This window comes from Lissotriton vulgaris, chromosome 1_1 (assembly GCF_964263255.1).
Source record: "Lissotriton vulgaris chromosome 1_1, aLisVul1.2, whole genome shotgun sequence".
Lineage (NCBI taxonomy): Eukaryota > Metazoa > Chordata > Amphibia > Caudata > Salamandridae > Lissotriton > Lissotriton vulgaris.
Window position 1 is genome coordinate 1,096,316,111 of NC_141685.1, and position 27,206 is coordinate 1,096,343,316.

Below are 27,206 nucleotides of genomic sequence, written 5' to 3' on the forward strand. Positions count from 1 at the left end.
AGTCTGGAACATTGCGATTAAAACTGTACTGTTTTCTTTGCATCTTCCATAGATACATTGACAACGCCCTGAAGAGATCCCAGGAACTTTGTCCTGGAATCGAAACGCGTCGGCATGTATTAAGGAGGACTATTGGTAATTTTTTAACTCCAAAACCAGCAAATTCTGGTTCAAAAAGCCGTCATAAATTGACTTAACTCCTTTGATTTTGAAATTGATTTGTGTCATTTTTTAAGGCACATGATTATATTGATGTACAGTTTTGTCGAACAGTTTGGTGTTTTTGTAGGATGTGTAGAATGTGGACACATCATTGATTTATATTTATTTTTGTCAAATGTCATTTATTTGTGTGTACATTTCACTGTATATTAATATAAATTGTTGTAAATATGTGGATATATATGTGTCTTTTCTGCTGAGTAAATGTTTTTTGAAAAAATTGAAAAAGAAATACAAATAAATGGTATAAATAAAAATACGTGGTCGAATCAAACAAACTGTTTTCGACCCTTTAGAATTTTGGATATAAATGTAGGTGGCTAGGCACTTTTGTGTTTTTCTCATTGTAATAGGGTCCAGCCTATCCACCAGTCCTCCAGGGCCTAACTCCTTTGGTTTTCCAATTATGGCAATAGAGGGCCAATTCTATATGTATGCAAATGGCACACAGTTTACCTTACCATCTCATGGTGTCAGAATACCCATCCTCTCACCATTCTAATACCACTCTCCCAAGCTACTATACCCCTAGTCTTATGCGCTCCTCACTGGGTCCCCTTCTCTTTTACTTCGTTCTGATGCATCTAGTTCCATTTCCTGAATTGTTGCATTAACCATATTACTTTTGTCCTCTGTATTACTAGAACATTATTATGGTTCAGTGAAAAACGGCATCATACCATTCACTGCTGACACCCATTGGCACGGTTTTGGTCTAGTGGCTTATCAGCACTATCAGACCTCACCCCAGAATTACAATAGACCCCCCCCCCCCCCTTCCACATTCCCTAGTTTTCTCCACGTGTGTCTATTAGACTTACAATAGCTGTTTCTACCCATTTAGCATTGGCGACCTGGACACTTTTCTAAAGTGAACCTTCCCACTGCCACAAACGTGTGGGTTTCTCTGTTTGCACTGTTCTGCTGAAAGTCAATTAAGTTATATTTATTTATGTGCAAAATTAGCAGCTCTGATCTGGAATCTATTGATAATGGGCAATAATTTCTATTACTCTGATAAAAACCTGGAAATGCCAATAAAAGGCTTTGTTTGTTAAAATCATACTTTAGAGTGCTATATTAGACTGTTAAATTAATACATTGAAAGCAAACCATGACAGCTCGAACGCCTGCCTATCACTCAAGGGTGGAAGCCCTAAAAAACGGGAGGTCCTACTTACACCCCTCATTACTGATTACTGGAACAAAACTCAGGTCAGCATCACTGGCCCTGGTAATCCCACAAGAAATGTAGGGGTTCACCTTGACTTTTCATGGACAATAAAACGTCAAGGTGGCAAATAGCTACTTTCTTCAGTGCAAAGTTTAAAAGAAATCTCTTTTCTGGTAGATGGCTTTTAATAACGGTGGTTTATGCATTGATCAAGTCAAGTCTGGACTGTAGTAGTTCAGTCTACCAGACTCCTTCTGAAACGGATTCAACTAATGCAGGACAGCAGTTCAACTTTCCGCCAGCTGCAACAATCTGGACCATATTATACCCATTTTAAGGTCGATTCACTGGCTCCCAGGGAAATAATTACTTTCAAATCCATGGCGATTTTGCACTAGGACAGTTATTGACTTTCTAGAATGTTTTTTTCCAGCCAAACTGTCATTGCACAATCCCAAAAGATGCCTGCAATCATAATCCACCCTAAATGAGAGACTTCTAAACGAGCAAATGCATCAAATAGTAATTGGCCAAAAAATACTACTCTCCTTAACTGGGGTGTTATGAGCCCCTTGAACTCGTGGGCCTCAAGAAACTGCACCCTACTACATTAATGATAACTGGGGTCCCAAGTAGCAGGCTATCTTCCCTTCCACATCATTCCGGACCATCACTCCACTCCTGGAACAGGCTTGGTCACTTTCAGTAAAAAATTAGCTCTTTTTTTGCATCAAGGCTGCCGTCAACCCGAATGCTAGAAAGGAAAATATGCTCCAATGCCCCTTTTTTAAATAAATAATAGTCGTAATTGCAATACAGTGATTGCTTAAGACTCCTAAGACTTAATGCTGCTGCACCTGCGTCACCAATGATAGCTACTGCCATGCAAAGCAGGCTATCTATGCCGTTTGTGAAAAACAAACAACCATCTTGCCACATACTGCTCTCTGAGACCCAAAATAAGAGGTCTCCTCTAATTCAATTATACTGTTTCTCGGTCCATCGTTGTGATACCCAAAGCAAAACGAGCACAGTAAGTGTGCATTGGGCCCTAATGAAATCATGGATTGGGGTTCAGAAGGTTCCTTGTGCCGCTAGGTCCTGGTGGCACTGCACATGCAGCAATGATACCAGCAGCCCTGCAAAGCTGTCTGTCTGCTCTGCCCACTCCAATGGTCCATCACTCCTATGTCTGAGGCCCAAAGAAGAATTTCTTCCCTTTTGTGTAAAAAACAAAAACAGGTAAGCTGTGCTACAATGCTAGCAAGGACAATGGACCTCTACTATTGTTTTTCGTGCTAAGACACCCATAATTGGGGTGTAGGGGTCACTCACACCCCTTCCCCGATGCACTTATGATAGCATCCTATCCTGGGCCACCTCTTCGACTATCCATGGATCTCGCCCCTTTCCTCTGCGCCATTACGCTGAGGCCCCAAGGGTATGGCAGATCAGGGCTCTGCATATGACTGCAACCCTGGTGCCCACTTCCCTTTGTCTCCCTGGGCTAACCTTTTGCAGAAATAACTTTCCCTGAACAGCCTAGCTTATACTGCGTGTAACTCTATTCTAAAATAATGACTGGCATATTTTCACAGTGCTTTCCTTCACGAGATGGGACCTCGTACCACTATAAATACACAAAACGCTATTTCGTACTGCACAAGCTAGGATTCAGTTCCAAGTAAAGTCACACAGACATCTGCTGTGCTCGCATCAGCCAACTCAGGTTTAATAAATGTATGAGTGTACATTTCATACAGATTTCTTTCACTTGTATTTATTTTTCATTTAAGCTGTGCGAGCCTCATTTTATCTGCAGTTATCGGAGGGCGAAAAATCAAAATACTTAAGATTTTGTTTTTCTTTTTCAGCCATGTCTTAGACTCCGCCACCACGTACACTGACCCTGTCCCATGGCACTCGCAATTAAAGAATCCACACACATTTCAAGGACTACATGTAAACAAACCCAACCTGGAAATACTCAACATAAACAAGGTTGTGCTTCCAGGCCATTCGAATTTACAAGGGCTTGCAGAGACATTTGCACTAGCCATCGGAATACATGCAGGGACCACCAGGGGGGACAAGCACCAAAGTATGAAGACCCCCTGCCCTACCATAGCATTTTAGAAGCCCTTTTGTTCCAATAATATACAGGCCCCATTATCCAAGAAGCCTCTTGTGCTAATAACGAGGTCTCGTAGGGTAGTATCAGCCGATACTGAAGTTGGCCCACTATATATACAAGCTGCACCTAAACGGTGTTTTGCACAAAAGAAATTGAACATCTTATAGTTTCACTTGGTCAAGCCACATTCCAAGTGCGGTTCTTCCAATTCTAATCACAGGATATTTCACAGTATGAAAATTAAGTGATGTTATACTAGGAAATGGTTGGTCTGCAGTGTCCAGGGGTAGGACAAATCACTCACCGTTTCCGCACAATGTCAATCTTCTTCTGCAGTGTCTCATAGTGGATGTAATCGTTGGGCTCAAAGTGACTTACTGCCACCTTGCGCTTCTGGCAGAGGGCGGCAGAGACATGATACCGCCGGACACCATGAATGAGGAATTGCTGGAGATAGGGAGGAACGGTCAGAGCATTCATTAGACCAATAAAGCCAGAATAGGAGGGTTTGCTTCAAATTACATTTACAGAGCAAGAACCAGAGAGCAGCAACACAATTAGTTTTATCTAAAATGAAGCCCTAAAAAGGTAGAACATTCAAACCATTGCATACAAAACCACAGCGCTTACCATGTAAGGGGACGGAGTTTTGAGAAGGAATACGTTTAAACTTGTTTTTCTCACTGTCAGGTTACCTCCTCAGTTGGCCCCCTTCATATACTGGTCTCTCGCTTCTCATTTGCCTCAACCTGCTTTCCTCTTGAGGCCTCCTATATTACATAGGGGGCCTGAATAGGAAAGCAGGCTAAGTTTTATTTTTTAGCAAGACTGTTCTTGCGTCTCTAGCTCCTTTACATATTTATTCATAACAAATTGGAATTGCGTTTGGTACCAACCAAAATGTGTGCAAACTTCCAAAAATCTATGGCACTCCCAAAAACATTTGATTACTTAAGCAATACACCAAGATACATAATTTTTCATGAACTCACATACAAAACTCATCTGTTCGAACAGCTGTTTTTTGGTAAAATATTTGACGTGTGCTGCTAAGGTTCCCAGAAGTATGGGCAATAACAGCCCACGAGATACGGAGTCTAACATTGGCCTTTAGTGTACTTTTGGAATATTTAAAAAAAACAAATTTAAAAGAATGTCGACAGCAAAGGACACTTGGGATTGAAGGCTGAGAGAATGGCTGCATCTCAGACCACACTTCGATAATATTTAAAATGGAGGTAACGACCACTACATGAGCGATTTAGAAAAGGAATTCACCATCGAGGAAATTGCTTTAACAATTACCCCATACTAAAAGCACCACTGCTAATGCACAGATATAAACAAGTAGCAAGAGTGTTAGGAAAATCATGGAATCGATGAAAGATCCAGTGCTGGGGAAAACAAAAAAAACACTGACGACATCAAAAGAAGTCCATGACCCTTTAGAAAGCCCCTCTGGACCTATATGCCCAACACTGGCACTGGGTATCCAAAGAGTGAACAAGTCATAAAACACCCAATTATATTAGCTCACTGCATTCCTACATTCTGGTAGAGTAGAAAGAAAATACGGGTTAGTGTCACTCATTCTTCTATGTACCCATATAAGAAGTCTGGAGAAAAAAATGGAACACAAATTGCATCCAAGAAGGTGAACAAGAAACAGGGCCACAATGAGCTATTTTGGTCGTTCTCCAGCCAAGGTCCTAGTACTTGGAAGATGTTTATGTGTAGGGAAGACTACCCACCATCTGAGCTAAAACCCCGTCCCCCAAGACTGTAGTACAGAAACAGAAGGATGTGGTACGTTACATTCAACAGGAATTACATTTAAACTGCAATTTTTCAAGGTGCTTAAAACGTAGGCCTAATTTTAAGGCGCGTATATAGCTCTACCAAAGCACTTTAACACAAGCTGCCTTCCTATTTATAACCACATACATGCTACCCTGAGATTGTCCATCCCATCCTTATCAATGCCCTCAGATCATCTGGGATCATCGGCACAGCTCTCAACTGGTTTGTTAGCTTTCTTTCAGATCGCATCTTTTAAGTTTTCTCCTCGTCCTCTGCTTCTCAAACCTTCACATCGGCGTACGGGGTGCCGCAGGGTTCCATCTTGAGCCCCTTGCTATTCAATTTGTACGTCAGACCTTTGGCTACTATTGCTGAGCAAGCTGGGCTCACTATTTACTCGTATGCCGATGATACCCAGGTTATCTACTCCCTTTCCTCTGACTCTCACTCCCCCTCCTCTTCCCTCTGTACAGGACTGAGCAACATCGCAGCCTGGATGTTGGACAATAAACTGCAACTAAACGGGGGAAAAACAGAGGTTCTTCTGTTCGGTCACAACACCACCTTATGGGGACCTTGGCAATGGCCTGTTCAAATGGGCCAGTTACCTACCCCATCCAAAACAGCTCGCAACCTCGGTGTCATTTTTGACGATCAACTATCTATGAAGAACCATGTGGTCAAAACTTCATCCACTTGCATCACTATCATCAAATGGTTGCGAAAAATCATTTGGATGCTTCCATTGGACACTCAGAAAACTGTGGTCCAGGCCCTTATCACCTCGAGACTGGACTACGGGAACATCCTTTTTCTGGGAGCCAGTAAAGAGGTGACGCGTAAATTGCAGACAGTCCAGAACATGGCTGTGCGACTCCTCTGCAAATTACCTAACATTTCCTCAACCTCCAATGCCCTTCGCTCCCTGCACTGGCTCCGAATTGAAAATCGGACAAAATTTAAGGCCCTTTGCATCATTCACAGAATAAATTCTGGTCTAGCTCCACCTTATCTCAACCCCTTGGCACAACTATACCATCCCCCTCGCAATTTACGATCTTCTAACCAAAACTTACTTTCAGTTCCTAGAATTAAAAAAGCCAGAATGGGTGGCCGATCTTTTGCCTGGCTGGCCCCCTCACTCTGGAACTCTCTCCCCCATCAGACACGAACTGAATCCAACTACCTTAGGTTCCGCAGACAGGTAAAAACCTGGCTATTCAACATCTAATAATTCTCTTCTGACTTTCCCCCCTCACCTTTTGGTTTTAGCGCCGGGAAACCTACGGGTAGCTGAGCGCTTTAGAAACTTAATTATAATAATTTAGAAACTTAATTATAATAAGGGAAGTTGAACCACAGCCTCCTGCATGGAATTGAAAAGCCAATAGACATCTATGTACTCCTTATGCCAGCCCAGGACAGCACTTATGCAAGTGCACACAGATATCAGCAAAACACCATTAAAATATGGATCCCAGTTCTCTCCAAAACATGAATGGATGACAAAAACATATGTGGTGCCAGCTCACTTACTGATGCTTACAATGCTCTTATGTTCTAGCAAAACTTAGAATCATACCTACAAGTATCCAAATCAAATACCTTTATTCGATCTAGTTGAAACTAGGCCATAAAAGCACAATATAATGCATTACGACACAATGATATCAAAATGTTAAAACACTACAAATAGTTAAAATATTGCACTTACCAACAATGCTTGGGCGGGGCCAAACCAAGCAGCAAGATGGCCACTCACTGAGAGGGCTCTGCCGGCCGAGCCTGATAATCCTACATAACTCAGCTTAAATCAACAGTGCTGGTACACCAGAGCACACTAAGCACTCACCTATTGGTCACCTCTGTGATTGTGGGGACACTGCCTGAGCCGCTCGAATGGCACCCCGACCTGGGGCTGCTGCTGCCTTCTACGCTGGGACCCGCTACACCGTCAAACCCTGCGCGGCGAGCATGGCTGCTCACTTAGTCCCCCGCTGGCCCTACCGAGATTGGTGCAGACATCCGAGAATTCTCCTGATGTGCCCCCGTATGGTGGAGGGCTGACAGAGGCCGCTGCCGCTGTTGAGGGGACCAGCCGGATCCATCATGCCAGTGAGTCCTGAGCATGGCTTCCGACCCTAGCTGCGCGGCCAAGCGAGTGAAGCCCCCAGCGGCGAGGTGCTGTCTGGTGTGCAGCAGGGGTTCACGTTGCCGACTCGTCTGTTTGGCGGGGCCCGAGGGAGAGGCCACTGCTGAACGAAAGAGCCACGCACGCTGGGGATCGGGCCTATGCGGAGAAAGACGATCCCCATACAGCGCTGTAGTTACTGTCCACGTGGGCGTTCCTGACACCACGCGTGCGCATGACGGTGCAAATTGAAGCCAATAATTATCACAAACATGCAGGCACACTTCCAGTTGGGTGTTGAGCGGAGGAAGAGCGGCAGATCTCCGCGAAAGCCCGCTGGGTAAACAAGGCACACCACACAGCCCAGGCTCCATGACACACCAAGCACACAAATTGCCTGCCAGAACTGGCTGCAACTTGAGGGGTCATTCCAGGCCTGTTGTCACCAGCCGTGCAGACGCAATACACCTTGGGATTACCGGTATCACAGCAGGAGGATCACGGCCACTTGTTGCTCCTGTACACCTACCTGCCTTACACGCCGCTCGCTGGAAACTGAAGATCTGGGGAAAAGTGAAGCAAAGCAACTAAAACGGTACTTTGACAAGATAAAGTATCGTCAGAAGGTCATCTGGGTGAAAATGACAAAGTATGGTTTCTCAAATACTGCATGATTCCTGTATACTACTGTTACAGGTCATCCCTGCTTTCTACTGTGTCATCCCTTAAGCTTAACTTCATCATGTGTTAAGCGGTTTTGACAATATAATGCTGTATCAGTACTTATTTCTCTATCTACCATTGTAGTTTCACAGCCTGAAATATAGTACGGCTCGGCAACCTAGCCTTTACTGGCAGCAATGTACGCCAGCAACTCCACGTTCCCCCAGAATAATTCCCTTTCACTCTCTTTGCTACCCGAGTATATTGCTTTGGGTGGGTTTGTTTGGCGGGGGGGGAGGGAGGGAGACAACTACTCAACCTAATTGGGAGGTTGGTGTGGGAAGGGGGGGCAGGAGGGGATTAAGTTGTTTGTTAACACAAATTGTTTTGTTGTACTTGCTTACACTGCACATCCAAACACAAGCAAAGCGGACACACAAAGATGCTCAACGACACTGCGAACAAACTTGCCTGCCACACAGGGAGTTACCCATTGGGTCACAGCTCCCTTATCAATACACTAAGCAATCCCCAATCTACTAGCATTGTGTCTCTAAACTTTGTAATTTGGAATGTTAGAGGCCTAAACCACTACAGGAAAAAGGCTGATACAATCATATCTGACCATACAAATTAGACATTTGCCTCCTACAGGAGACTCATCTAAGGGACACCTCCCAATCAAAGCTAAAAACAAACGGGGGGGGGGGGTGACATATCAGCATCTACCTACTCCAATTATACCAGAGGGGTAGCAATCCTACTTCGTAGAGGTCTCCCATGGACTACAGATCGCATCATAGTAGACCCAGAAGGCAGATATATTCTACTTAAAGGTGGGCTATACAGGAAACGGGTAACAATATTCAACACATATGGGTCGGGTCAAACATTGATAACACAGATTTTTTTTATCATATATGGTCAGAGATTCAGCTACTTGGACAATCCACAATACTTTGTGGAGGTGACTTTAATGTGATCCTGTCAGAACACACAGACAGGGTAGATGCATCCATAGCCATCACCCACAGGCAGCTGCTACACTGCGTACCCTGATGGATGGCAACCACCTAGTAGGCACTTGGTGTCTATTGCACCCTAACGTAAGGGAGGGCACCTGTGTGTCACAGCAGCACGGCGCGTGGTCCAGATTAGACTTTCGGCTCACATCCAAAGACATGCACACTACCTCTGCCTTTTGCGTGGCGGCTTCCACAGAATGCGCTGCTGGATGCAGTGTTTAAAGCAGAGATACGTAAAAACATTATAGAATTCTTTGAGTTAAACGCAGAATCAGTGGATTCAGCAGGCACATTACGGGAGGCCGTCAAGGTAGTGATTCGTGGGGCTTGCATTGCCCTGCAGTCGAGGTTTTAAAAGTCATAGGCAAACACCCTAACAAACCAAGAGACATTTGTGCCCTAGAATGCCAGCACTTTCAATCGTGGGAACCCGAGCTACTGGCTCAAATACAGGAAAAGCTCACGGCCTTCCAGGATGAAGCCGAAAGAGTAACCAAATTCCTCCATAAATTCGTGCAGGCCTGCCAATACGGAGGTAGACCGCCGAGGCGAGACATTGGTGAATCTGTTAAACCCTTCCAGGGCCTCCACATACATCACCGGGCTCCACACACCAGATTCAACGCCAGTCCGCACACAAACCAACATACTATCCTTCCATGAAAAACGTCTACACCCAACTTTACACCACGTCATTGTCTCCCCAAGACTCAGAATTGCTGAAATACTTGGACACTATAGAGCTACTGTGGCTGGACAGGGCACACCGAGATTACCTAGACGAGACTTTTACCGCTATGGACATACAGCTAGCCATACAAAGTCTGACGGGGATAATGCCCTGGAGCCGATGGACTCTCTACGGCATTTTACAAAGAGTACCCATCACTCTTGGCTACTCCCCTGCTAAAGGTTTATCGGGAAACGCTCCAAAGTGGGTAACTTCTACAGTCAGTGATAGAGACAGTCATAATTACTTCGCTCTAACCAGGCAAATATCCCACACCCTGTGATTCATATCACCCGTTATCACTAATAAACATAGAAAATAAAAAATTTGCTAAATTATTGGCAAATAGGCTGCAACCATTGCTCCCACTAATTGTTTGGCCGGACCAGTCGGGCTTCGTGCCAGGCCGTTCCACATCCCACAACCTCAGGACTACATTTTCGCTGATGCACTATCTTGCTCTGCATGTCTCGGCAGAAGCTGCGCTGCTAGATGCAACTAAGGCATTTGACTCCTTAGAGTGGAAGTTCTTTTTCACACTTTTGGCCGTGTTGGGGCTGAGCCACACATTTAAACAGCAAGTCCAACTCCTATACACTTCACCTACTGCCAGGGTCAAGGTCAACCGGCTGATATCTGGTCCTATTGCAATCTCACGGGGCACCCGCCAGGACTGCCCACTATCCCCTCTGATTTTTGCCATCACCACAGAGCCTTTGGCAGGGCGGCTGAGGCAGCACCATGCAAACAGGGGTGTGGGCTTTATCTCCAGGGGGCTGATAGTGCCCATGTATGGGGATGACATCACACTATACATTAAGGGCCCAGCTGTAAACCTCCTACGCGAGAATTGATGAATTATGGTAGCCTCTCTGGGATACACAAACTGGGCCAAAACAACCCTTTTCCTGCTCACGGAAGGCACGGGCACATTCAACCCCAAATTATGAATAGCTTGGGCAGACGGCCCAACGCGCAACTTGGGCGTCTGGTTAAGCAGAAACTGCACAATTCCTAAAGCGTCTTATATCAAGCATGGTCAAGCTCGTGTGGGCAGGTATACAGCCCAGAGCGCCCTGGAAACTTCTCAAACTGCCGCTGGCACAGATGACTGGGCGCCCCAGATTTTGCACTATAAGCACATTGTGCCCAGGCTCAGTTTCTAGGCAGCACTAAACACCTTTCCAGCCGAATGGAGCTATCGAAATAGACTGAACTGCTCCAATTCCATTAACTACAGCACTCTACAAAAGGTGCCAACACCCCAAGTAAGAAATAGATGCAACAGACAATGCGATGGGCATGGGAGGGGCCCCGAAAAAAGCAAACCTGGGCAGATTACACACACCATCCATTCCACTGCCAAAAAAAACTACAAATCCCCCGCTAATAGAGCAGGGTGCAGTGGCAAGAGTCCGACAGCTCAATATCAACACTTTTACGGACCTATACCCAGAGGGCCAGTTTCTTACCCTGCAACAATTAATCTCCCATCTCAGATTAAAAATGGGATTTTTGCTGTGGCCAGTTCGAGCGTCTCTCACCGAACTACCACCTCAGATTAACACACTTCAAATGTTTGCACTGGTTATACCGCACCCCAGTGCAACTGCATTGCATGGATATTATGCCAGACACTAAATGTTGGCACTGTGGGACACCAGAGGCAACTCTTGCCTCTGGTCTGGGACTGCCCACCCGTGGTCGGGTTCTGGATGGAGGTGTTTGTGCACATAGAACACATAACAGGTCAAGGGATGCCAAGATAATCATTGATGGCTGTTCTGGGCTATGTGCACGATGCCCCTACAACAGGTGGCTCGTGGCGATGTTGCTTTTGCTTGCCAAACTTGGGGTGACCATACATTGTGGGAGGGCGACAGCCCCAGACATTAAAAAACTGGTTAATAGACGTGGCATATTGTAGGGATCAACTAACATGCTACTGGGATCTCATGCCGGCCAGGTCCCACCCAAAAGACATTTGGTCCCCATTCGCACACTGGTTCTGCTCTTTGAACAGCGATGTCACACAGTGAAGGTTCGAACAACATTAAAAACTACTATTTGTATTACACTAATGTTTTTGTAAAAACTGATCGCACCAACATGCCCTTTGATCCTTGGAAACTTAATGCATGTCCATGGGAGCCTGCGGGTTGTATTGGGGTATGTATCTGCTACAGGTGTCGCGAAAGCAGCTGAAAAGGATGCAACAGACATTTACGCAGTACTAACACTTTGTTTCACACTGCATGAATAGCAGAACAACTGTATAGTTAAATTATATCATGATAAGCTGGAAAGCTGAAATCTGTTAATGTGTTAACATTGACTCTGCCGGGAAAGCAATTGTGGCTGTTGTATGTCTATTAAACTGAAAACTCAAAAATAAAAAACAATGCTTTGGCAGCTTCAGATTTCAGCAACTGTCAATTAAAAATAGTTTGATAATATTCGAAAAAGCAAATTCAAGGCCCTCATACACAGGTAAACACATTAACCAAACACGTGCAATGAGAGAAGAACAAAAACTTCAAACAAATGGGTTCGCTTTGCGCTCCTACTAGTGTAAAAAGTGAGAGAAAAAATCCTCCCCATAGCACTGCGAATCAAAATAAACCCAGACACAACTTAGATTCACACTCATAAGTCTTCCTGATCTTGATCAGAAGTCTTAGATAAGTATAAAAGGTCACTATTGTTTAAACTGATGCTAGATGTTGAAGGAAGTAAAGTGCCTGTGCGAAATGTCTTATGGAGTGTTTAGCAAACAAGATGATGATGGACAAAGTGCTAAAACTTTTTAACCACTCACCCTCAGTCACAGATCTTGTTTAATCCGTTGTTCTTTTGCTCACTATGCCACCCCAGTTTGGACCCAGCCATATGCAAATAAGTCCTGACCCTCTCTGGAATGGAAGCAAGCCTCCTGGGACCAGTTCCAGGGTGTTACATCTCATCAGCCAGGCTAGCCTGAATCCAGTGGGTCCCTTGCTGACTTTACCATGGGATTGAAGGTAGCGTGGCTGATGAGGAATGGCGCAGGATGCTTGTTTCCGTTCCAGGAAACACCGGACTTGGTAGTTCATATGGCTGAGGCCAAACTGGGGTGGCGAAGTAAGCTAAAGAACGATGATGGATTCAACCTAGATCTAATAGTGACTGGGGGTGAGTGTCTGAAAAGTTTCAGTGCTCCGTCCATCTCCTTGTGTTTGCTTTATGGAGTGTTTATTCAAGAAGGCTTTGATAGTGCAAGATCTGGGTTTGGAATAAAACTACAAAATGATATATGTAATGTCCTTTGTGGGGAAGCCAGATCAAGATTACGCTACTAATTGTCACAGTGGGAAAAAGGAAACTAACCTATAGAATAGGTTTAATCTGGACCTCAGGAGACTAAAGTGCTGATAGTGCTGTGGATTAAGTAGCAGAAAGAGCTGGGGGACCATCAATAGGGCCAGCGATGAATAGGAAATAACGGATGGCAATGTTCTGGTTTAGCCGCACCCCCACCCCTCATCTCGCAGCCCAATGCAGTTTATTGAATATTTTTAAATACCCTTTTGCCCAAGGAGGATAAAGTGGTTGGGTCTCCAAACAAATCCGGTCTGGACAGGGACAAAGCCCTCACTTCGCTCAGCCATAGAATCTCAAGACCGCGGTCCACAGACTGGCAGTTCTCAATTATCGAACTGTTTACTGTTGGCACCTCATTGGTACAGACTCTGTGCCATGACCTAAACGGACGAGTCCGTATTTTATTCTTCAAGGGAAAAAGCTCTAGCTCCTTATGGCATATGAAGGGGGTAGTGCCTTGGGCGAGGGAAGGCAAACAACGGGCAAACCTATTTTCAGCAGCCTGCAACACAATTGCATTATGAATTCCCCAGACACTGCCTCAAATCACCACGCTTGTATATTTTGCCAGAGAGATTGCCAGTATGTGGCCATTAGATCGTCTGCCCAATTTCACAGTAAAGCAAAGAGCATGGATACTTGTGGCAAACTGGCTATTTCTGAGCTCCTGCTGCGGGAACCAGGACCCTATATTGTTGAAGGTCACACCAAGGTAGCTAAAACCACTCGTGCCTTGAATAGGCTAAAAGTTGAAGTAAAATTTTGGTTTGACAATACGTTTTGAGCTACATGGCAAAGGTTTTACTTGTATTTACTTTCAGGTTCAGCCGTTCCATAAAGGCTGAGAACCGTTCTAAGTGGTGCTGTTGCAATACTGGGGTGTACCCATAAAGACAGCATCATCCATATACAGCTAAGCTGGTATGGGACGCTGACCAATGTGAGGCATATCCTTGCATGTTGAAACCAACTCCCTCTCCAGCTGGCTCGTGAAGAGAGTTAAAAGGAAGTGTGCAAGGACACAACCTTGCCTGCCACCCCTGCAGATACCAAACGACTCCGAACATTAACCCGAAACACTCAATCCATAGGTGCTGGACAGGTCCACAAACCCCAGAAAAGGGAGCCCTATTTGGCGATGGTATACTTGCCCAGCAAAAGGGAGACTATGAGATTGGTCTTCCATTCCGAAGCCCCTACAGAACCCAAATTAGATATCTGAAAGTTTGCTGGTCTCCTTGGCCCATGCCTCAAAACGTGACAATAGGACAAAGTCCAGGACATTCCCCCGTCTAGTCGAGGAGAGAGATCAGGTGGTCACAGTTAAAGTCCGCTTGGTCCTATCTGGATCAGGTGCTATGCAGCTGCTGCTTGATCTAAAGGCCTCCAGCACTTCATCTAGGTTAAGATATTTGGGCAGGAATTATCCCATTGAGACTGCACAGGGATCAAGATTGCATGACTCCGCCCTGTGCTCCCCCATAACTTCCTCCCCAACCCCGGAGGCCTAGACCACCCTAAAGAAAGATGCCACTCCTGCCCAGATATGGTGATGTCGATAGAGGGCTCCTAAGTCTCATTCATAAATGGCTGATTCACAATGCCCCAGTATGCCTTAAGATCTTCTTTGCAACTTGGTACCTCTAAGTCCTCCATTGCTTTCACTTTTTAAAAAAACATCCTGGCCTTTATTGTTTTACTTCGTGCTTTCCTACACTGGGCCACCTCCAGTGGTGACCTATGGGACTTTTGAATGGGCAAACATGAGCGCATTATGAGTACTTGAACACTCCATTAAACCACCCCTTCTGACACCCTCAGTAAAATGTGGGGAGGCCTACTAAGTGCTGCCTTAATTACCTCAGTCAGGGCGGGAAAAATATAATGTAACTAGGGTCTGCCTTATCATCTGAACAATATTTATCAAGGTGAGATTATGTCTACACTTTCAGGGGACAAATGCTGCAATATTCACAGACCCCCATTTGATCTGGAGGCCCAAGATGTCTGTCATACACCGGTAAAGGCAAAAAGTGGCCTACTATTTGGGGATATTAATTGGTAGGCTTTGCTGCAAATGATCACTGATTGGGTTTGTGTGTGAGATAAAATCACCACCGATAGTGTCTAAATTGGCCAACGGGAGGATAAAATCTATGAGGGAGCCCTCTCCCTTACCCACATATGTGTTAGAAAAAGGGACATTGTTTTTTACTAGATTGATTATCAAATCCCACGTTAAACTTCCTCTTAATGAAATTAATACTGCTGCCATAGTGATCGTGCAAGAAAATGGGTCTGTGGGCACCCATCCACATCTAGAGACCCACAGATGTCTCGGAGAGTAGTTGGCAGAGATGGCATTAAAATCCCCCAGCAAACTCAAGTTTGTACCAAATTTCGGTGTATGAGTCTATGTCCAATTCAACCTAGACAGTACACAGCATCTATTTGCAGCTGGGATGTTGCTTAAGAAATTGATGATACCCAGCCTTGTGCAAACCCTAAATTGAAGGCCAAGCAACTGGTAAAAAAAAAGTGTATGAGTTTTATATCAATCAATTAATCAATTAAGTGCGGCTTATTACCCGATCGGGTATCCAGGTACTTGCAGGTCCCAGAAGCGTATTCTAACAGTCAGGTTTTGAGGGCCATTTGGAATTCCGGAAGTGAGGTGATGATCCAGACTTGTGTGGGGAGGTTGTTCCAGGTCTTTGCTGCAATGTGGTCGAAGGTGCATCCATCACTTCTGCTTCAGTAAATGCAGGGAGTATGGGCAAGTGAGAGGCAAGCGGAGTGCAGTCTTCGACAGTTGGTGGAAGTTCAGGTAGTGGTTAATTTAGGCAGGTCCTTGTATAAGAATGTTCTGATGCAAACCATAACAGAGATAAATTGCCAAGCCACCTATTGTGTGGGCGGAAGGAGATGGAATTGCAGCAAGACGGTAAGTCTTCAATAAGTTTAGATGTACCAGTTTTACTGACCAGGGCTCTTGCAGGCAGGCAATTACAAATGTGTCCATAAAGCTATCCCTGGATTTGTTTACACGTTTGGTCCGAATACGTGCCATATTCATAAAGAGGATGGTCAACTTCTGTGCTTCAGTACTTGGCAAAGTTAGAGGCCCTGATACGAAGAATACAGTGCCCGTAGCATAAACCAGTTGGGTATGAGCACCCACGCCTTACAGGATCATGGCCCCAGATCTTTTCTAGGTTACTCTTTCTGCCCACAATGTCATGGTCATATTTATTAGATGGTATTGCTTGTTTGCAACCTGGAAAGCCATAGGCTATTTCGTCACCAGCGAGCACCTTACTGCAATATGGTCGGTTGGTACTCATTTCACCCGGCTTGTGACAAAAGTGGACATTTGATTTCCCGGACTTGAAAGACGACCGTGGGTTTCATGCAAGAGAGAACACCTGTATAGGCCAGGTCCCCAAACCGCCTTCATAAGATGTGGTGGGCAAGATGTTGGTTTGGCAGTGGGGATCATCCAGTAGAGCACAAGTGATTTGCATGTGCTCAAATCTGCTTCTTCACTGTTCTGAACCAACAGCACCTTAGAGAATGCCTCTCTGCAGGGATGTGAAATTTGAGGCACTTTGGATTAAGGGGCTGGGATAATGCAAAGAGGCCTGTAAAAAGACCTCAATATCCAAATTAAAGAACATGTCCCTAAAATGACAGATCTGATTAGCTATGTGCAGGGAGGACCAAAATCTCACTGTGATGTCCTTGACTCGCGCCGTTGGGTGGGTTTAAATTCTATGGTTCCCAGATGGTTAAAATGTATGTGATCTAGGTCCTTTAATGAATCAACTTGTTGGAGGACAGCACTACAGTTGAGGATGTCACGTTTGCCTCTGGACACATAGCTTGGGAGCATCTCACGTTTCTCAGTTTGCAGATAAGAACTGCTGATGGCCTCAGACCCTACTGATGTAATCGCACTGGTCGTTGGCCGTGGCTCCAAAGGGTAGGTCTCAGAGCCCCTAGGAGTTAAGCAAACCATGTGCAATGGGTTATGCCAGAGCTTTCCAAACTGTGTGTCCTGACACAGTGCTGTGTCGCCTGGGAATGGTGGGTGTGTCACAGGCACTTAGCACATAACTGCTGCTAATTAAGAGGCATTCTTTGAAAGAGTGTCTCGGAGTCAGCCACAGCAGCGCGGGACTCCGAGACACTCTGCTCTTTGGAGACACTCTGCTCTTTGGGGGTCGGGCGAATCACACCAAAGCCCCATTAACAAGTAAAAAGAGTGAAAGGGGGCTGGCGTGTACATGGGCAAGCAGGATACCAAGCAGAGAACAGCGCTGAGAGCTGCAGACACCCGCTATCAGGCAGACAGAATTGCTTTTATGTCCCTGTGATTTTACTGTGGCCTACGAGGATTGTCCTTAATCACACTCAGTTTAAAACGCAGGGTTTGGGGGGGCATCCGTTATAGCCATGGCCCCTTCCAACAAATGTTATTAACATAGATTTAATGGAAACCAATTTGTCAATGTGGTGTGGTCACTGCAAACTGGTGCCATGCTGTGAGGCAAGTCACACTTTCGGCAATCCTGCTTGTTAGTAATATAAACACTAATATAACACTGTGCTGGTGTAAAGTGGAGGTAACGAGAAAGTGTAGTCCAAAATCAAATAAAGTTAAGTGCAGAGGGAGAGATGGGTGGTTGGGTTTTCATCCCTCCTAATCAGAAAGTTTCCCCATTCATATTATTGCAGCACAGCCAAGGAGTGCTGGCAATGTCTCACTAAAGGTATGCCAGCGCTGCTTTCACAAACCAAAACTATCTCATTAACACATAGGATTTTGCTGAGAAGAGAGCAAACTATTCCACTGAAGGTGCAGCAGCACTGCTATGCAGTGCAGGTAATGCCCCCTTAAATGCAGAGCAGGCCCAATAATCAATTAGCAATATTGTCTAAAGTAAACTACAACAGCCCTGCTAGGAAGTGCAACGGGAGCTCCATCCAACCCTCTTGTTCGAATGAAAACTAATCTGTCCGTTTACTGTGAAGACAGTGTAAAGTCCCAGCACAGAGGGAGACAGATGGAGGGAGACAGAAAGAGTTAGACAGAGAGAGAGAGAGACAGAGATAGAAGGGGGGGAGGGAGACAGAAAGAGTTAGACAGAGAGAGAGAGAGACAGAGAGAGAAGGGGGGGGAGGGAGGGAGACAAAAAGAGTGAGACAGAAAGAGTGAGACAGAAAGAGTGAGACAGAAAGAGTGAGACAGAAAGAGTGAGACAGAAAGAGTGAGACAGAAAGAGTGAGACAGAAAGAGTGAGACAGAGACAGAGAGACAGAGAGAGAAGGGGGGGAGGGCGGGAGACAGGCCGAGGGAGGGAGACAGGCCGAGGGAGGGAGACAGGCCGAGGGAGGGAGACAGGCCGAGGGAGGGAGACAGGCCGAGGGAGGGAGACAGGCCGAGGGAGGGAGACAGGCCGAGGGAGGGAGACAGGCCGAGGGAGGGAGACAGGCCGAGGGCGGGAGACAGGCCGAGGGCGGGAGACAGGCCGAGGGCGGGAGACAGACCGAGGGCGGGAGACAGACCGAGGGCGGGAGACAGACCGAGGTCGGGAGACAGACCGAGGGCGGGAGACAGACCGAGGGCGGGAGACAGACCGAGGGCGGGAGACAGACCGAGGGCGGGAGACAGACCGAGGGCGGGAGACAGACCGAGGGCGGGAGACAGACCGAGGGCGGGAGACAGACCGAGGGCGGGAGACAGACCGAGGGCGGGAGACAGACCGAGGGCGGGAGACAGACCGAGGGCGGGAGACAGACCGAGGGCGGGAGACAGACCGAGGGAGGGAGACAGACCGAGGGAGGGAGAGTGAGAACCCCCCGAATTCCTCCTAGGTGGTTCGGGCTCGTTACGCTACACTCGCTTGCTACACTGCCTTACTGTGTCCCAAAATGATGCATCTCCAAAAAGTGTGTCCCCAACATGAAAAGTTTGGAAAGCTGTGGGTTATGCCGTTGCCCTAGGTGCAGATACAATGACAAATGATCACGTATATCTTGAGATGAGATGCTGCCTGTTACTTTATCATTCATATGGGCCTCGTGGCATTGGACAAATTGCTGCTTAATAGGTAGTGGCATATATAATAAACTGCACTTCGAGGGAGCCAGGATGGGTGCCACTGGCTTAAAATGGGAAGGATGCCTCATAAGGATTGGCGGATCAATAAAGGAAGAGAATTAACTCAGCCATGCAATATGAGAGTTAGTAGCCAACTCTTGATTGAGTCCATCTTCCCAAACTTGTACCTATCCAGCCTTTGGTGCTATATTGGATTGGAGAATTTAATAACTCAGTTTTCCAGTATGGGGTGTCTTTACTTTCATGAAGGCTTCGGAGATTGTATCTATGTTGACCAGATTTGAGAGGGTGGTACTTGATTTCAAGGGCTGTGTTAGCAAACCCATTTGTCCTGACCAGTTTGATTATACTTCATTTTTCTCAGAAGTTTTCTCTCCCTTTTTTAGAGTGGAGATGATGAAGAATGAGCTATTCCTGTAATCAGGAGGGCAGAACTTGGGCACACTGTGCGAACTGATAGGTCGCCCCGGTGGGGCAGGTTTGTGGGTATGTACTTGTAGTTGATTGTTCTCATGTGCCTATACAATTGAGACTGTTGACTGCGCCCCTTGCATTATCTCTCCTTTACTGCATTTTGTTGTAAGGAGGGTATCAGTTTGAAATCTGAGGCCTTGCATTTCCTCCATTTTGGCTGCTAAAATAGATGGAATAGAGGATAGCAGGTCAAGCGTGGACAATCACAAGCAAGTATAACTGGTAGCAGGATCAGCCTGAACTCTTTAGTACTATTTCAATTAGTGCCTTTAATTTATTATCTATTCAGATGACATGAACAGCTAGTTCATTAAGCAAATCCACCTGGAGCTCCTGTTTGCCAGAGTGCAAAATGAGGGCCAAAGATATCACTTCCATGTTGTTTAAAAGGGAGGCCTAAAGTCACAATGTCAGCGAGGCAGGGTTGTCGATATTAGCAACTGACCCATCACTCGCTGTCGCCGCTGTGGCATCTTTCTCACTAGAGTACAGACACCCAGGTTGGATGGAGGATGTGTTCCAGATATTATCTGGAAACTGATTAGTGATATTCAGAGTCTGAGGTGCTTAAATTGGTTGGTCAAGCAGAATGGATGTATTTTGGGGCTCGAAAAATCCACTCGCTATGGAGAGTCACATTTTATCAAGTTGAGCTATTTTTAGTACCTACTAGTCAATTCTGGAGAGTGAACTTAAGCTGGAAAAACAGTTGTTCTGCTCCTTCAGAAAGTGGATGAACAATAAAGACCCCTTTAAATCTTGTTTTTACCTTGACACATTTGCTGTAAATGAATGGTACAAGTATTTTAAACTATATTGAAAATGACTTAGAAAAAAACATTTTTAATTCAAATTGGGATGCAAACAAAGTATTGAATAGGAGGAAAAGAAACTGGAACACTTTACTTGGTGATGTATGAAAGAGAAATATTTGCAAAAACTTGATTTCCAAACATTATATACCATTTAGTTTTATCAGTAAAACCATGTCAGTGGGAAATGTGGCAATTTGACCGGAAAATGTGCTGATTGCAAATAAGTGTGATACCACTTCATGCTTTAGGTATGTATTTATTAAAAGTAATAATTTTTAAATATGATTTGAGAAACATTCCTGCCCCGCACTGATGACAATGTGGTTAAATGGTTTTATGGTCTTTGACCGAAATAAAGTTATCAAAGTGGTTAAAGAACTAAGAGGCAAGTCAGCAGTCATGTCTATCTAATATGTGGCAAGATTTGTCTTACATACGATTTATTCCTGACTTCAAGCTCTGATGTTAACAGCCGTTTATGCTGTGGGTCCAGATACTTAGCATCTTTATTTAAGACTAATAAAGAAGTCTTCTACTACAGACCACCTTCATCGCTTCCTTACGCCGGTACATAATTGGTACCAGAAGTGGGGTAGAGAAATTGCTACATTTCCTCTTTCCCACCAACGGACATCGGATACAAAGAACTGCTACTACGGACATCGGTAACTTTTTTGCAGTTATCCTGCTATTTCCCGGACTGAGCCTTTCATTTCAACTTAGGACCCACAAGCATTCAGGTCCGTTTCTATATAAAAAAAATTCTATGGCATAGCTGTTCTTCAACAGTCAGTTAATTGCACGAGTCAGCGAGAGTATATTTATTGCCTAGCGTCAGCGTTGCCAAGCAACTGAAGCGTTCCTAGTCAGTTGTTCTACACGCTCGGCTGCCTAAGCGTTACCTATTAACTGGAGCGTTCCTCGTGAGTTGCTTTACACGCTCTGCTTACTAAGCGTCGTCACTGCTTCACAGCAACAGCATCGGCAAATTCTTTGAGCGCGACTTGTGTTACACGCGTTCCAAGCGGATTCCAAGCCTTCTATTCAAGCTTCAGTGTCGCATAGCAACTAAAAGCTTTTATTACCGAATGTGGTTTACCTGCTCGAGACAAGGCCTATTGTTTATGCGACAATTTAACCAGTGCACATCCCTGCTCGTAACTTTTATCCAATTGTTTTTCAATACAATCAGTTCAGTACTTCAATTCTTTTCCAGTCTACACAAGTATTTAGATCGTACAGAGTCCATTGGTTCTCAACGTTCTTATTTATTGATTATTTTCTTGCCACATCGTCACAGCCGACGCGCGTTTCGCCCTCCACGGGCTTTTTCAAGGCACAAAATAGTATGGTGAGTGGCGTATTTTCATATAACTCAATAAAAACCGTAAAAATCCTTTGTCATTGGTCCTTAAAAGCCTATGATAATGAAAGTGAAAATTGTTCTTGTGGATTCTTGTACTTCTCTATTCATTTGTCACCCAGTGGTCTGTGATTTAGTAAAGGACAGCAGGAGCCATGATAAGTTCCATCGCCATCGCCGGTCGCGTCTCAGCAAGGCGTCTCTCTTCCGCGTTCGTCTAGCAGGAAGTGTGACGGGCGAAACGCGCGTCGGCTGTGACGATGTGGCAAGAAAATAATCAATAATTAAGAACGTTGAGAACCAATGGACTCTGTACGATCTAAATACTTGTGTGGACTGGAAAAGAATTGAAGTACTGAACTGATTGTATTGAAAAACAATTGGATAAAAGTTACGAGCAGGGATGTGCACTGGTTAAATTGTTTCCATTTATGGTTCATGAAACTCTGCTACACTCGCTGTGGGTAGGGTATCGTGACGGAAAGTGCTTAAGGGTGAATAAGCATCCTATCAGTTGGGCACTCCCAAATTAAGTATCTCTGTATGACTGGACAATTGAATACCACGGGACAAATACAACACTGATGTGCAGATCACAGTAGCAAATTCACCCTGTCTTTTTGTTTATACCTATTGTTTATGCGCATGGGCGCTCTACAGAGACTTACTTTGTGACGCTCAGAATTCCTTTCTTCGGCATTTCTAGTGTTAAAGGGAAAGATACACAGCTCTATTGTCGTATCATTCTACCACCTTGGAAGATATTCTATATGACATCAACCTTTATTACTTCAGCGCTTCTCTATTATTTTACATCCAAAAACTTTGGCATCCTATTTGCAGCTAAGTTTTAACTATTTGCTCTTTATTTTATTATCTTGCTGCATTGTGACTTTGCTTTTCAATCCAGTTTTAAGAATATTTAAGAAAGTTATTGATTTTATTTAAATATCCATGAGACTATGTCATCTTCGGACTGCGCTCTACACCCTTCACCATTTCTACAAAAAACAGTCAAACCTGAAATAGAATGGACACAATGGATTCATCATTTTGAGAATTATCTTGTTGCCATTGATGGAACAGAATATTTTACTGCAAGGAAAAACGCTCTTCTCTACAATCACTTGGGTGTAGCTGCACACATTTTTTTTTGTAATAACTTACCTCCTTTTCCTAGACCTTCTGGTGATGGTGCCTGGAATATTTACATTGAATCTAAAGAAAGACTTAAAAAACAGTTTTCAGATGTACCCAATGTTCTTTTTAAAAGACAGTTTCTTTAAAAGAAAACAGGCCAGCAACGAATCAGTTGAAGAATATGTGGCTGCTCTTCGGGTTCTTGCTTCTACATGTGATTTTGAAAATTATACAGATGTTTCCATCAGAGACCAATTTGATTTCAACTGTTTTAAAAAAAATGCAGGAAAGTCTTTTAACTTTTATTAATCCTTCTCTTTCAGAGGTTATCGATATAGGAAAAAGTATTGAACGTTCTATAATTTCTTCTCAAGCATTATCAGATCAAGAGGGTCATTCTCCTATTTCTTATCTTTCAGAAAATTCTGAACTTCCTCTTTCATTTCTGCCATCAGAGTTAACAAAGAGGTTAAACGCACCTTTTGCTTTTGCTGTGGTTCTAAAAATCATATTGCGAATTTTCCCTCTTGCCCTGCCTTGGGAAAGAAATGTGGTAAATGTAAAAGAACAGGTCATTTTCAGGAATTATGCTAATCTTGTCGTTCTCTTCCAAATGTTAGGATTCACAATGTGGAACTACACTCTCCTTCCACCTCAACCTCTGTTTCTTCGGTCTCTGACTGCACTAATAAATGTTCTAATATTCTTCTATCCATAGATGAACCTTCCGATTCTAGTGATAATGAAGATCCCCTCTGCCAGGCTTTCATTAATGACAAATCCTTACAAGTCATGGCTGATTCCAGAGCTCCCATCACTGTGTTAGCTGATACCACTTTCTATAACATTTGGAATCATTCCATTCTCCTTCAAGCTCTGGACATCTCTCCCAAAGCATTTGGTGAAAAGGATATTGATCTTCTAGGTTTCTTTATTAGTTCCTTACAAATTCTCGGTATATCCACTGAAACTAAGATTAATGTTGCAGTCAGAGGCAGAAATTTGGTGGGTTGGAGAGAATTAGCCAGATTATGTATAATTTTAAAACCTGGCCATAAAAATCCTATTATTTTAGGAGATGCTCCTATTCTTGCTATTGACAACAGTGGTTTTGAAAACTCTTGTCCTGTTGATTTACTAAAAAAAGAATTTCCTACTGTATTCCGTAGTAACATTGGTACAATCAAAGGTTTTGAACATGTCATTAGACTTAAGCCCAATGCTGCACCGGTCACCCACAAGGTCAGACCTCTTCCCATTTGTGTAAAAAATTATCTAAAAAAACAATTCGAGAAACTCACTGAGGATGGCATTATTACCACTACTGATTCCTCTGAAAGGGTATCTCCATTTGTTCTTGCTAAAAAAAAAAATGGTGATCTTCGTCTCTGTGTAGACCTCAGGTCCTTAAATCGCAACATCGTTGACTGCCATCCACTTCCTCATATCCAACAAATGCTCTCAAACATTGGTCACTCTAAATATTTTTTAACCATTGATCTGCGTTTTGCATATCACCAAATACCTTTGAATGCGGATTCTCAGGAACTTACCACCTTTGTCACTCCTTCTGGAGCGTACAAAAACTTGGTACCTTTCGGCTTAGCTTTGGCAGCCTCAGTATTTCAAAAAGTCATGGAAGTTCTTTTTAAAGATGTTGAAAATATTCAGGCATTTCAGGATGATATCCTTGTTTTTACTGAAACCAAAGAAGCACATTTGGACACATTACAAAGTTTTTTCCATTTTGAATTCCAGGGGAGTTACTGTTCAACCTGAAAAATGTACATTTTTAGTTTAACAAATTGACTATTTAGGCCATACCATTACCCCGGAAGGTATCAAACCCAAATTTTGCAACGTGGAAGCTTTTGGGAAAGCTCCACCTCCATCTGACAAAGATGCCCTCAGATCTTTTTTAGGTTTTTGCGAATATTGCGCTCGCTTTGTAACAGATTATGCCTCTTTTGTTCAACCTTTGATGTCTCTTCTCAAAAAAGGCACTACTTTCGTTTGGACCAATGACATTAACACAGCCTTTATTAACCCCTTGGCTGCTGGGGTAATTTTCCTGCTGTGCTACAGTGCTCCTGTGCTCATGACGAGCTGAGCTCTTCACGGCCACACCCGTTTCCTTAGAACGCTCAGCACAGCAGGGGAATTATCCCAGCGTGCGAGCGTTCTAATGGCCATGCCGAGCTCAGCTCGTCATCAGCACACGAGCACCGTGGCTGATGACAAGCGGAGCTAGTCATCAGCATGGGAGGGGTTAACATCAAAAATCTAGTTGTTAATGCTCCTGCACTTAGTCCTTGTTTTCATGGTCATCATTGCATTGTCACAGTAAATGCCAGTTTAAATGGTCTTGGTGCTGTTTTCGGTCAACAAAACTTTGATAAAGATCATGCCGTTGCTTTTGCATCTAGGTATTTGTCTGATGCAGATTCCACATATAGTACAATTGAAAGAGGCATTAGCCTGTGTTTGGGCTGTTTCCAAATTTAAAATCTATCTTTGGGGTAGTCCTTTTACGATGTACACCGATCACAAACTTCTGGTTTATCTACTGCAAGGTGACGGTCTAGGCAAAGTCTCTGCTCGCCTTGTGCGTATTTTTTCAAAATTGCAAGAGAATAATTTTACTAATAAATATATTCAAGGCGGAAACAATTTCAGGGCTGATTGCCTTTCTTGTCTACCTCTGCCATCAACTGATGACACGGTTGATGAGTTTGATTGTGTTGTAGCTTCTATTGATGCCTCTTCTCCTTCCAATGGCGCTATATCTGAGAAAGATTGGCTTGAGGCTACTTCCACTGATCATGACTTAAAAAGTTTCCAATTTCATTGTGAAAGGTTGGCCTCCCTTCGTAATATTACTCATAATTTAAAACATTATGCTCAAATATCTTCAGAATGGTCTTTAGAAAATTATATTTGTACCAGAAATGGTATATTTATTCCTCCGTCTTCTCTTAGGAATAAATTAAATTCCACTGGACATGGTGGACATTTAGGAGTTACTGCCACATGTAAAAAATTATTGGTGGCCCTCCTTGAACTCTCAAGTGTCCTCTTTTGTCGATCTATGTCCTCAATGCATTGTCTTTGATAAACATTGGAAAAAGACGCAGAATCCCTTTCGTCCAGTTTCTTTACCAGACAATCCCTGGACGAAAGTTGCTTTGGATTTCGCTGGACCTTTCAATCTTTCACCCAATTCATCTAGATGTTTGCTGGTACTCATTGACTACTTTTCAAAGTGGATCTATTTTTCTTGTGTTGAGTCGACCTTCACTCATTCAGTTTTACAATTTCTGAATAAGGTTTTTTCTCCTGAAGGTCCTCCAAAAGAATTAGTCATGGACAGTGGGACTTATTGTGTGTCTAATGCCATGCAAGAATTTCTGAATAGTATGGACATTAAACATCTTCAAGTAGCTCTATATGGTCCTGCCGCGAATGGTCTTGTTGATAGACCTGATCACTTCCTCAAAGAAGGCATAAAAAACTGCTATTTTTTCTGGTTTAGATTTTAGTCTTTCTTAAAGGTCAATGCTTATCATAATTCACCTCATTCAACTACTGGTTTCACTCCTTTCGAGTTGTTGAGAGGTAGAAAATGTCACTTTACTTCTACCTTCTTGGTTGGAGCGGCATTCTTCGCTTTCCAACAATTCAAATATTAGTAAAGATGTAATTTTGGGCCAATCTGTCACTTTAGCACAAAACAAACAAAAGGTTTATTTTGATCATCGCAAACATGTTCAGGCTAAAGATTTTATTTCTGGTTTGTGTGTGCTTATCAAGAAACCTTTTCTGAATTAAGAAAGGAGAATCTTCTTTCACTTCTCCTTACAAAATTGTCAAAGTTGTACTTAGTGCTTGTTTGCTCCAAGACGGAAGATGGTGGAACAAAAGTAGACTAGTTCCCATCTCCAACAAGCTGTTATTCATTCAAAAACTGCTCTAACTTCTGATTCAGACGACTTAATCTTGTTTGAAACTGCTTGTTTATCTTCAAACATGCCTGCATCTGTTTCTCATAATG

The 27,206-nt window shown here is 43.9% G+C and overlaps 1 protein-coding gene across 1 annotated transcript in view; it reads right to left on the minus strand.

Moving 5' to 3' along the window:
• Window positions 1-27,206, minus strand: part of ACO2 (aconitase 2) — a 340,183-nt gene that overhangs the window by 307,349 nt on the left and 5,628 nt on the right. The window contains exon 2 of the mRNA XM_086963512.1: window positions 3,835-3,977. Within this exon, the coding sequence (XP_086819638.1) occupies window positions 3,835-3,977 (143 nt within the window). The remainder of the gene's footprint in view (window positions 1-3,834; window positions 3,978-27,206) is intronic.